At 34.0% G+C, this 13,380-nt stretch overlaps 1 protein-coding gene across 1 annotated transcript in view; it reads left to right on the top strand.

Annotated features, from left to right (window-relative positions):
• The window catches only part of Cdc73 (cell division cycle 73), a 120,123-nt gene extending 109,617 nt beyond the window's left edge, over positions 1-10,506 (top strand). Inside the window, exon 17 of the mRNA XM_041648886.1 lies at positions 145-10,506. Within this exon, the coding sequence (XP_041504820.1) occupies positions 145-181 (37 nt within the window). The 3' untranslated portion in view covers positions 182-10,506. The remainder of the gene's footprint in view (positions 1-144) is intronic.
• Positions 10,507-13,380: the final 2,874 nt, after the last annotated feature.

Here is a 13,380-nt window from a genome sequence, read left to right as displayed (position 1 = left end):
TTTGCCCTTAGTGATTTTAAATTTATAAAGAAGTCACCCCTTTTTACATGTATTCTTAAAATTTCAAAATTTGTATTGTCATTACAACCCATTATTATATTTTTGTATCACCATCATAACCTATTATTCTTTTTTTTTCTCCAGATACATGGTAAAGCATAAAGCCCACTTGAGATTCTGAATCATTTGATTCCTTCTTTTCTGAAAACTTGGTTTAAGAAGCATGGATATAGCTTGATCTACAGACTGAAACCCAAGCTTTATGAATTCATCAAGAACTTGCAAATGAAGAAGGCCACAGAGCAGTCTTTTATGAGACCTTGTTTGATGCTATGTGCTTCAAAGGGCATTTCCTCCCATCCATACAAGCAAACTTTTTTGGCTTACAACTATTTTTTTAATATTAGCCTTCTAGTCTGTAATGGAAATTGTATATTTTGATAGAAGCTTTTTCTCTATTGGTTAAATTAGCATTACTTAAAATTTGTTTCTTTAGAAATAAATGCAGGTTATAAATGTGTGTATATTTAGAAGTTATTAGGCTCTCTAAGCCATCTTGCTTCTGATTTTTCATTGCTCTATGATTCCTTTTACTGGAAAATAATCTTATGAATGGTTTTAAATTTTAGAGTCTAGAACTTCAAAACCCCACCAAAGGGAAGTAATTATTAAATCAGTTGAAAGTCAGCCTGTGTCTATACTATGTCTATACTAACTCATGTTTAAAAAGGAATAATGAAAAATCAAGAACAAGTCTTCAGTTTCTTTTGAACTCAGCCTTTTCAAGATTTCTTTTGTAAATGAATACATTTAATGAATGTACATTCTCTTTGTTGACTTTGATGATTTTAAATTTAAAGTGATATATTTCTATCTGGGATATGTTTCCACTTGAAAAGAAATCTCAAAAAAAAAAACAAAACAAAGATTAAAGTGTAAAAAGCTGTAGTGACTTTTACTTGGGAAACTAAAGTATGATTTGGGGGACTGAGTACGTATCAACCTAGTTACAGTGTAACTTGAACTTCTAAGTTTGATTCTTATATGCTATAGGATTTTTGAGTCTTCTATTTGTACACATGTCAACTTGGGACTTCTTCCATTATCTCTAAATATTGATAAATTCCCAGGCACCAAAGAACACATTTGCTTACGTGTCTGAACAGAAACAAGATAAAAAAAAAACAACACTGGTATTTTTATGTGTGTTCAATGTGGTATAAAATATAAAACCTATATTTTAACTTAGTAAAGTATTTTACTATTTCTCTACTTTAGACAGAGTGTTGCATCTAAGCTGCAATGAATAACCATGCTCCTTAGTCCTGGTTTATCTTTTACTATTTAAAAGGAGTGTTTATTCATTGAAACCGAGTTTTTGTCATTAGAGCTGTTGACCATCCCATCTTGTGTCTTGTTTTCCTCAGTGGCTATCTTTAGGTTATCAAATTGGGGGATGTGGGGAGAACAGTAAGACATTTAGCTTTTTCTTTCATTCTTGTGAGGATACTTAGCCTCTTTAGAATTTAATGCTATCATAAAGATGAGAAACAAGTATTATTTATTTTATTAACTTACTATAAAAACCCATTATCAGTAAAAACAGAAAAGATATTTATTCAGGTGGAATTCAGTGGGCTTTCCAGAAGAGAAGCAGCTAATGTTTTAAATGACTTTAATACATTTTTAGTGTTAGTAGGTTTTCCCTACAATTTCCCATTCTCCTGCATCCTCTTCTTTCTGGTAAAAGAAAACTCACTTTATTCACAGAATTTCTCAGCATATAAATCTATTCTTAAATTATGTATTGAATAAACTTTTATCCACAATAAAATAGTCAGTGAGTCAAACCTGTAATACTTTAATGTAAATTACTTGTTAAGACTACTGCAAAGTGGACATGAACTACTTACTACCTTTCCATAAAGAGATTTGGTATTTATTCTTACTATCTGAAATTTACTTGATAACAGAATATGATTAAAATTGATATCTACGTTGAACATGGTTTATTTTTCTATTTTAAATTTGCTTTGTGTATAGTCAAAGGTTTCTGGGTATACTCTGTAACTTAGTAAACCTGGGACTATGCTTTTCATGTATCTTGAAATCAGATCCTTTTTGTGCACTGGGAATTTTTTTTTGTCGTTTTATTTTTTAAGATTTAAAAAAAATTCAAGGTGGCAGCTTAATGAGTTCCATGATAGCATTCCGGTTGTACATGCCATTTTACTTGTTCTCTTCTCACCCACCGCTGTCCTCCCCAGCCCTCTTGCCTCCAGTTCCCTGTTTGCTTTCCTATTACATATATTCTTTCTTTCTCATTTTTCCTTACCCTTCCCTAAGAACTCTTCTTCCTTCTGTATCATAGTCTCCTTTCTTTCATTACCTACACATAAACATGCATATACATTTTAGATGTTTTTAATCTGAACATTTTCGTTCCCTAAGTAAGTTTATGAAATTTTATAGTGATTAATTATAAAAATAAAGGGGAAAAGTAAATTATAAAGATCCACTATGCTCAGCCAATCGTTCATTTTTCTCCTGTGACTCAGTTCTACAGCAGCACCTAACACAGTGCCTTGCACATGTAGGCATTCAGTAGTTATTTCTGTGTGTAAATGGATGATGTGTTTTCAACATAAGTGATTCAGTCCATAAAAATAGTTTTGACCTTATTTGATCTTAGAATTTAAGAATAAAGAATTGTAAGCAGTGAGAAGAAATGAATAGTTTCAAGAAAATGAGTATACATTAATAAGTTTAGTTTATCTGTAAGTTGCTAACTGAGGTACTTTTGCCAGCCTTACTTGTAAAAGGAAGGTTCTCTGTTATTTGGAGTCTTGGTGCTAAGTAACAGTAAGAAAAAAAAAAGTCATTTTTAATCAGAAGCTCATCATTTAAGGAGATTTGAAAAATACATCTGAATCCTTACTCTTTTTTTTCTGGGATAAACTCAATTGTCACTAATTTTTAAAAGTTTTCCAGATAAGTGTGAAGTGTGTGTGTGTGTGTGTGTGTGTGTGTGTGTGTGTGTGAGAGAGAGAGAGAGAGAGAGAGAGAGAGAGAGAGGAGTGAGATTCACCCACTTAAAGTGTTATTGGAAGTAATACCAGTATTAAATGTTGTGTTTCCCCCCTCCTTTTTTCTCTTCATCTGTGTATGTTTTGAGTGTATATGTATGTATGTTTTGAGGCCACTCTTTGCACTAGACCATCTCTCATTAGTATTTTGGCCTATATCCCCAAATGACAAATTCAAATCTTATTTATTTAATATACAAGGAGTATTTTGCTGTTTAATATTTAAACATTTAATATATTTCATTATTAATTAGTATAATTTGTGGTTTGTTTCCTGTTTGCTTATTACTTGACTATTCTTTAGCAGCAGCAGAACAGCAGTTTATACAGGAAGAACTAATTCATGATGAGGAAAATCTCAAATATTTAAGTTCAAAGAACTATTCACTTCTTTGCTATGCAGAGTAAGATATAATTCAATTATGAAAAGAAAGGCATAGTTTGAGTTAGTCTACACAAAAAGGTTCTCACCTAAATGAAAATCCACTATCTAATAAATATTGAAGAAACATTTCCTAAATAAAAATGCCTGTGACTTCTTAACGCAAAGCGATGACAGTGTTCTTTGTTTGTTCGTTTGTTTTGGGAAGGGATTATTTATTGCACTGATGAGCTATGCAAAATTATTTGACATTTTAAAGTTTTTTTTTTTACAAAATTATAAATACAGTAGTTACTAAAGCTGGTTAGAATCATTTAGAAAGTGGCTTTAATCTTTGTGGGTTTTTGTTTGTTTTGTTGTTTGTTTGTTTGTTGTCTTAAGAAGCCCAGAACCATGTGCATTTTAGGCAAGCACTTCTCCCAGTGAGTTAGTTACACTCCAAAACATAGATTGTGAAATTGTTTAAATGCAAAATTATAGTTAAACTAGAGAAAATTTATTTTTAATCCCCCACTCCAGGGAAATTTTTTGAAGCATGTGTGTGAATGCACATACATGCATACACACACAAGTCAAAAGATTTATTATTCTGTCTAACTTAAATTCATATAGAATGTTGAGAAAATTATTAGATAAAATCTATAGAAGTTTCTTTTTAACTGAAAAGCTGGTGCCTGCTGTTTTTCCAGTAAATGAAGTTTAAATTTAATTGTGTTCACTTTGAAATTACTGGACTGAATTTCCATTATCCACTTTCATATGATGATTTTTATCATTTATAATGGAGAATTGATTAACCTTGACTTAGACAATTTGATTAGGGACTTTAAAGTAGGTCCTAAATTTTTTGATGTATTCCTGGCCATGTTTAGAAGTATGTATTGTCCCTACCGTAGTTTCTGCGCTAACATGTTGGCAGAACAACTAAGGAAAAATTGAAAATGTACAAATGAATGTATAAAGAATTCCTTTTAGTAAGTATAGGTTAATAATGCTTTCAGGCCATTGATGTGTTTGGTATTGTGTGTATTTTAGGAACTGTTCATAAGGCTATCTTGGAAGTTATAAATTGCCATATACTGAAACGCAGTAAGCATTTTTATATGAATAAAGTTTGTGAACTACAACCAGATTTGTGCCAAAATTTAAAGGTTGGATTACAGTATGTCAAAAGTAAGCTAATAATCGTTTCAAGTATTTTGTGTGCTGTTGCATTTTGTTTCTATTTTAAATGTAAGTAAAGCTACTCAACCTCCAACCCCAGTTATAGTTCTTGATAGGTGACTTAGTCCCTTTTATGGTAATGGCCTCTGTCACTGGTTGCTTAATCATCAACTAGTGTTGTTTGTGAAGCAAAGTAACTCCTGAATAGAGCTTCATTTGAGGTCTCCATTACCTGGTGAAATATTCTCATTTTCATTCCATTTTTCTTAGCTTTAAATTGTGGACTTTATTTTACACGAAACATTTTGCTGTTAAAAATCTTGGAGATAGCCAGGTGGTGGTGGTGCATGCCTTTAATCCCAGTTCTTGGGAAGCAGACGGCAGGTAACAGGTCTCTGTGAGTTAGAGACCAGACTGGTGGTCTACAGGAGCAAGTTCCAGGACAGGCTTCAAAGCTATATATAGAAACCCTATCTCCACTCCCCCCTCACCCCCCACCAAAAAAAAAAAAAGATCTTGGGTATATCCACCTTCCCTTAATTCCCCCAAAAGGCCCTGAACAAAACACAACAAACGAAATGTGAATGTATGTGTGTGTGTTTATACATATGTACATGCGCGCGCGCACACACACACACACACACACACACACGTGTGTGTTTGTGTATATACATACACAGGTATACAGTGCATACCTACCAAGAAGGCAGAAAGTATTGTGAGTTTGAGATGTTTTCTTTATTAAAATGATGTATGAGATGTGTAGACATAGTCTTTTTGTTTAGAAAATAAAGCTGTTTACTTTTTGGAATTAATGAGTTAAATCCAGGTAGTCTTTTTTTTTTCCTCTGAGTTAATAAGTTAAATAATTTCTAGGATTAGAGTTCTTCGTAAAGTTATCAGGTTTCATTGACCTACTGAATTTACAGTTGAAGTATATCAAATTTCTTGTTATTGTAATAGTATTAAAAGTATATTCCAATATTTTACATATAAATATTCTGATTTTGACATTTTATAAATACCAAACCACCTTTCTATATAATCAAATACAATTGAATCATTAACAACATTATCTTATTGGCAACACCAGTAATAATATGTGAATCTGATGTGACAGTTTTTTAATAAAGGATTTAATGGGCCATTCCAAATCTCATTTTCATTCTTTTCACAAGTGCTCAATAAATATCAACTTTGTTCTTCTGTTCCTTTCAATCATCTGCTCTTAGATCCATGTCTGTGAACTAAAAGCGAATGTGCTGTTGGTTATTAACATGACTCAGATGTACATGTTAATAGCACATTACCAGGTAAGGGTTTTCTTTCTCATTTTCTGAAAAAAGTTTCTCTTTAAAAATTTACTTACATAGTGGTTGGCATTTTGTGTGAATTGGAAGACTTAATAGCTGTTTTTTTTTTAATGACTAGAAAGCCTAATCAAGTAGCTCTGTAGTCTGTCTTATAGTAGATCCTTTGTTCCATAATTTATACTTTATATTTCATCCTTATAAAGAATACTGAATTAATAAATAGAGCTGAGGTCACACTGAACCTGGAGCCATCTGAGAAATTCTGTTATTATATTTTTATATTTTATTGGATTCTGCTTTCTTTGCTAACAAATTCCTGGGAGATACACACCAGGTTATTTATTGACTGTGGTGAAACAAGGTTGTGTATTCTTACATAACTGCCTTCCTAGAGTTAACAGACTAAATGTGATGGCATTTTCTTTTTTAAATTGGCAGGTAATGTAAACATCCTTTGAAATGGAGCGATTTGAAAGATTTTTATCAGGACTCTAATTACTGGGAAATAGAAAAGTGAGCTTTATGGCTCATGAAATAGTTTTAGCACAGTTTACCATCATCAATATTGATGGTGGTTTTGACTGAAACAGTTTGAAAATGCCTTTGTAATTAATAACCCATTACAGAAACAAATGTAGAGCCATGAATAAAATATTTGAGGTTTAAAATAGTTCAAGGATAAAGTTGACATTGGACCTTGAAGGGAAAAATTATTTGAGAATCTTTACTTGAAAAGGAAATATGGCAGAATGTGAATTTGGGAGTTAGGCAGACTTCTGATGTGATATTTCTCCAGAAACATTGAATTGCTTATTTTATTATTATTTATTTATTTATTTTATTTTATTTTATTTTTGGTAGAAGTAGCAGCAGACCAGGGATTTGGAGACATTTGCTAGGTGATATGTGTTCACAGCAGGTGGAATCCGAGTTACACAAAGAGTAAGTCAAGGAAAAGGATTAGTGGAGATGAGAGGGTTCCTCTACACTAGAAGCTTCACTCAAGTTGGGCTTGAGAGATGAGAAAGGGAGATTGTGTGCGATGTGTAAATTCAAAATTTTTTTTAAAGTGCGAGTACCCAGGTTGTTTTTTAATGCATCTTATTTTATGAAGGCTAACTTGAGTTGTGAGCTGACTGCTGGGTACTAAAAAAAAAGCATCCTTGAATATACTGATGGTAGGAAAGAGCATTATATTAATGGAGAACTTTTCTCTGGGGAAGTTTTATAGACTTTGAATAAGAACTGTTCAGATGTTACCAACTTTCTTTTCCTACATGCAGTTAGTTACATGTTCTTCTGGTTCTTACCGTTCTTGTGTCTCTTTGCTTGTTAGCGTGAGGTGCTATGCTTTATATTTTTGGTGTCTTTTTTTTTCTTCCATTTCTTCCTCCCTCACTTTCCTACCAATTCCTTGATTATGCAACTGAAACTCGGCACTATTCCATTGTCTTCACTCAGAAGTGGCCTTATCCTTTTCTTGATAGAGGAAACAGAAGCCATGAACTTCATGCTACTGTATGGTTTAAGCCTTGAATCTACATTTGAGCATCTTTTCTTCCTAGTGGTCTAGTGTCCTGTTGCTTATTAGGGTCTTGTATTTCTCTACAACTTCTCTGTTGTAGTATTTGCTATACTATTCTCTCATCTATTCATCTTGTCACCCTGTAATTACATCCTTGAGCACATATTTTTAATGTTTGTCTTAAACACCAGTGGTGTTCTGGGAGAAGGCTTGATTACTTGTAACCCGCGTCCCTCTTTCTCTTCTAGTGATCGTTCCTAATCTCTAGGTAAGTGTCTGTGACACTAAACAGGACACGTAGTTTACACTCTGTTCTGTCTACCAGAATATGGAATGGGCTCTGAACTCATGAGTCTTTCATTCAAAGATCATAGAGGAAAAGTGGTGGTGTCCACATTTATGCTGCCAAGACGACTACCTTCAGGTGTTGTTTATGGGTCTCATGATGAGCTCACTTTCATTGAGCTTGAAAAGGGCAAGTCTTTAGTGGGGAAAGTGGAGATTTCCTTATGTTTGAATTGACAGATTTCTGATTAACAAGCTATCAGCCGCCAGAAATAGAGGTAATTGAGTTCTTGCCTGTGATCATTGCTGATTAGATCAATAGACAAAGGAAAGTATACAAGCTAAAGAAAATATCATCTCTAGTGAGAACACTCAGGAGTACTGCCTCATTGGTAGAGATGAAAGAATTTGAATTTTCAAAAGTTATCTGACACAATTTTTAGACTGTGCTTTCTATAAAGCAAAATAAAACCCTGAAAGTACTAGCAAAGAAAGGAGTGGCCAAATTGGTACAAGATTAATAATTTGCTAAGAGACAAACAGAATATTGAGTGTGACTAAGAAGAGCCAGTAAAAGCAAGAAATATTAGGCACAATTTGTAAATATTGGGAAATTCCAATAGTTGAAAAAACTGACTGCCAGGCAACACTGGGGGAAAATATAGTTCTAGGTAGATATTTCATTTGGGTAATTATTGTTAAATTTGTGCCAATGGCAAACTGTTAATGAACAAAAACACTAGTCACACTCCCACTGAAAGAGATAGACAATACACATCTGTTTTCAATGGTCACAAATGATAACAGGAAAAAAATGAAGCAGAGGAAATATTTGGAATAAAGTGGAGTTCACCATTTTACAGCACTAAGAATCAAAACCAGGGCTCTGCACACTCTATTGTTTTGTCATTGAGCTACATCCTTGGCTCAATTTATCATTTTATTTGGATGGACCGACACAAATAAAATGACTTGTGCAGTAGGTGAACATAGCCTTATGAATATATGGGAAGAAAGCACTCCAATAAAGAAGAGATCCAAAGCCATGGATGAGCTAGGATCATATTTTTGAGAACTGACAAGGAGGTCACTGGGCTGGTGAAGGAGCAGGAATTGAAGTACGAGAGCAGTTGCACTAGGAAACAAGATTCTGTGATGTCTTATGGACCCAGTGAGACCACTGACTCTGGCTTCTCTTTGTTTAATGCAGAAGCTGTTGGAGAGGTTTTGAGAGGAAAGCTCTTATATTTAAGTGATATAAGAGTCACTGATGGATTAAAAAATAGACTGTTTAGTTAAAAAGGGAAACACAGGAAGAGAAGCTCTTTTGTTTCTGCAGTAATTTAGACAGGTAATAAAGACATAGGCTCCTATGTTACTGGTGGAAAAGTGATAAGTGGGCAGATTTTGGAGCTAATTTGCAAGTACAGCAATTGGTTGTAGTGTGCAAGACAATAGAGTCAGCAACATTTCAACATTTTTGTTAACTTTTTGCTTGAACTGAAAAAATATTCCTGCTGACTAGAGTGGACAAGATTGTCTTAAGTATGAGATTTGGGAATGGTAGCACCTGAGAGGATCAGTTTCCTTTTGAAATTTTTCAAATGCCCATAAACCGTGCAAAAAGAGTCTTTGGGTTTTAGGCTAAAGAGGAATGCCCAAAGGAAAAAGAAAAGCATGTTTCTAGACTTAAAGCTGCAACCAAATCTCTTCAGGTAAGGTTACCTTGTCACAAAGTTACTCTTGGATGCATTAGGCGATGTTTGGTAGTAGCTTTATCTGAGGAACGCGCCCCTAAAACTTTTAAGATAAAATTATTTGCAATGAATATCCTATGGTAGAATAACTGAGAATTTGTAATATGAATGTGATATGTTTAGTCATGAAGTCCTACTCTGTGAAAAAAACCACCCTGTCAGTACTGAGCTGTTTTAGCAAAACCTATAGGTAGGAATGAAGAGAATAAACTTACAGAAGCATTTTGGAATATTTAAAAAAATAATTTGTATTGATGTTTTGGAGATTTTAAAGTAGGTCTAGAAGTTATTTCCAAGTTATTATATTGTGAAACTTGAAATTTTTGCTAGGTAATGAGCAAGGTTTTCAGTCACAAAAGCACAAACCCTAAGTATTTCAGTAAACTTTTTAAAAATATTTTTCTGGTAGGACTTTTTCTTGGAAAATATTCATGGACTTTTTTTTTATCTGTTTTCATAACTTTTAACCTTGTAATTTAGCAAAGAGCAAATTTAGGAGAAAGCTCGGTTGTGTCATTTCTTGAATTACTATGGCTGGCTGTCATTTCCACTGCTGAGCCTCTTGTGCTACTTTACTGTTCTGTGAGTTGTCTGTAAATTGTTGGTGAATGAGGGAGTCAGGGCACCACTGTCAGGCCTTGTTCGTAATTCACTTTGTATCCAGATCAAGTAACAACATCTGTATCAATATATCTGTTATCTGTTAATAAACCTTAATTTAAATACAAATACTTACCTTACTGTCCTTTTTCCCCTCAATACTTCAGTGAATCATCTTGCATGCTCCCTGATTACTCAGATTTGGAGACCTGTAACACTGTATTTTCTTGTCAATGTCACAAAATATCTTATATGTAAAATAATAATAAAAAGGAATTACTTGAGTTCACCGTTCAGAGGGATTGTTCCATGGTGCGTGTCTCATGTGCATGTGCTGAAGGGGCACTTGGTGGAACTCATTTTTCCTGTCTGAAGGACAAGAGACAATACAGAGGAGGATACTAGCACCGCACCGACTTTCTTTTTTTCTTTGTTATTGTGTATTCATGCTCCCAGCCTGTTGGCTGGTGCCAGCTGTGTTTCGGGAGGGTCTTCCTTATCAATAGTTCTCTCTGGAATTGCTCTTTAACCCCAAATTCATAATTCTTAGTACAGTTGGCAATCAAGAGTATTACAACCACTAAATAAAAATATAGTTGTGTTTGTCAAAAGCATTAATTTGTAGAGTAGTTGTGTGGTTGTTAAAATTCATATTCTTTAGTTCCTGTCCTAAACTTTTAACTGGCTGCATACTCTTTTCCACTATGGCTATGTGAACACCATATAGGCATTCTAGATGGATACAGTTGTTTGTTCTTATGTCACTGCTACAGCAACATCCCTGTATATGCATATATCTATCTGTGTATGAAATATATCCAGCTGTTTGTATGAGTATATAATGGATACATGCTTGAAAGTGGCATCACTGGCTCAGAAGTCATTTTTTTAAAAGTTTTACTTTAACAGCTGTGGTGGTTAAAGCCTGTAATCCCAGAACTCAGGAGGCTGAAATGGAGCAGTCACCTGGAATACATGGCTAACTGGGCTATGGTATACAATATAAAACACTGTCTTTAAAGCAATGAAATGAAAGAGAAACACTAGATGCATATGTAGGTAAAGATGCACACTTTTGGCTCTGTCTAGTTTTCTATGTCACCACACCCCCTTTGAGTGCTGAGACAACAAATGTTCTCCTCCATTCCTTTTTTTATTTGATGTGTTTCATCTATGTCCTCATTTTGAGTGTGTAGTTGTGTGTGGTTTTATCTTTTGATCATGAGTGGATTTATCTAAGTATCCTCACTGTCTGGATACAGAAATATGACATCAGCACAGCAGTTCTTTGTGCTACCTCTATTACTAAATAATACTCCTGTCTCAACACATGCAGTTAGCTAATCTATTTGAATTCTTCATAATTTTGTCATTTTGAAACTATTCTATGATACTCTATATCAGTTAGACACCGTGTCTGTTAGATGAGCCTTTTTAATCCATAAACTTCACCAGCTTCTGTACCAATAGTTTTTTTTTTTAACTTCTGAGTAGCATTTAATGCTATGAATGTGCTGTAGTATGTTCAAATATTCACCTGTGGATATTCAGGACAGGAGCTGTGTCTGGGTGCAATAGAACTCATATAGCAATCACCTTCATGTGAATGTGTGGACACAATTTTTACTCTGATAGTCAGGCCTTAAATGTGGTTTTTGAATGGTGTGATAGCTGTGTATTAGTAGTCTTTAAATATGTCTGACTATTTTGCAAAGTGACTGCACCTCTAAATTCTCACTATTTCTCCTTGAGGGTTGGAGTATTTCCAGTTTCTTACCAGCCTTTGATATTATCATGAATTTTTTTGATGTTTTAGTAGATGCAAATTGTAGTTGGACATATATTTAGGAACAATTTTTTATCTGTATTTTTTGTCAACATGTGTGCTCATGTCTTCTTTCCATTTTTACTTTTACTTTTTTCATCCACAGAGTTCTGAGAATTCTTTGTATAAACTACACTGGCTTTGCACGCCTATCCCTTTCCCCATCATGGTGCAAATCACATAGCTCAAATTTCAGTTAATATGGCATATTAGTTATGGTTGCATAAAGTACAAACCTTCTGGCTAGCTCTCTAGTCCATAGAGTTCAATGTAAGAAACAGCTGGGTGTCATGGTAAGTGACCAGTTGCTTCTTTCAAAACGTTTGGTAAACACTACCAACCTTCTATTAAGGTAGAAATCAAAGTGTATGTTTGTGTAGCCTCTGAGTTTTGGGTGATAAATCCCGATGACACTTTATGAAAACAAATCACTTAAAAATGGAATTGTCCAACAAAGATGAAAGTACAGCATATAAATAAAATTTATAAGATGAAATAAAATTATAATGAGGTACAAATGGGATTCCGTAGGAAATAGTGGATAAGATGTTAACAGTAGTGCACTTAGTAGAATAACTGTGAAGCTAGTGGAATTTGGTAGTGGTAAACCTCTTGACGTAACTGGGGAAAAGGTGAAATCCCACACAAAGGGGTAAAAATCTTCACTAAATGAACCCAGAGATATCTGATAACATTAAAATGAAACATAAAATGTTAGAAGCTGATCCAGCTTCAACAACAGTATGAGCACTCAGGGTGACCATTTAGGAAATGCGTGTTCTATGTATTGTAAGTTATGGCACGATAAGGCACTATTCTGAAAGTTTCTAATGTCTTAAGTATACCATGCTAAATTAGCTTTTAGTACTTGTAAAATATGTGTATGTGTATAAATTCACTATATATACATATGTAAAATAGGAAGTTTTGACAATGATTTAAAGTCACAAAATTTTCTGCTGTTTATTGGGTTCTGGGTAGTTTCAGCTCACGTGTGCTCCCTTACCACTGTGCAGGATTGCTTATGTTTTCTACACGTTCTTCCTTTGGCACGCTTGAAACTTGCACATATCTTTGCATTGCTGTATAACTTGTCTTTTTGTTTGTATTGTTGCTATTTTTAAATTGTTTCTAAGGCTTTCATACAGTGGTTTTACTTATGTCATGTTCATACATGGATGTCATTGTACTTTGCTCACATCTACTCTTCTATTCCTCTGCTTCTCTTCTTCCAAATAGCATACTTTCTTTTTTCATGATGGATGAATAGATAGGTAGGTAAGTATATTGATTGATTGTATATGTGATTTTGTTACCTTAAGACAGTGTTTCTAAACCTTCCTAATGCTGTGACTCTTTACTACAGTTCCTCATGCTATGGTGACCCCAACCATAAAATTATTTTTGTTCCTGCTTCATAACTGTAACTTTTCTACTGTTATG

This window comes from Microtus oregoni, unplaced genomic scaffold, assembly GCF_018167655.1.
Source record: "Microtus oregoni isolate MIOR12 unplaced genomic scaffold, Mior012 000003F_ref0000135, whole genome shotgun sequence".
Lineage (NCBI taxonomy): Eukaryota > Metazoa > Chordata > Mammalia > Rodentia > Cricetidae > Microtus > Microtus oregoni.
The sequence above is the reverse complement of the archived record's forward strand: the minus strand, read 5'-3'. Positions and strand labels throughout refer to the sequence as shown.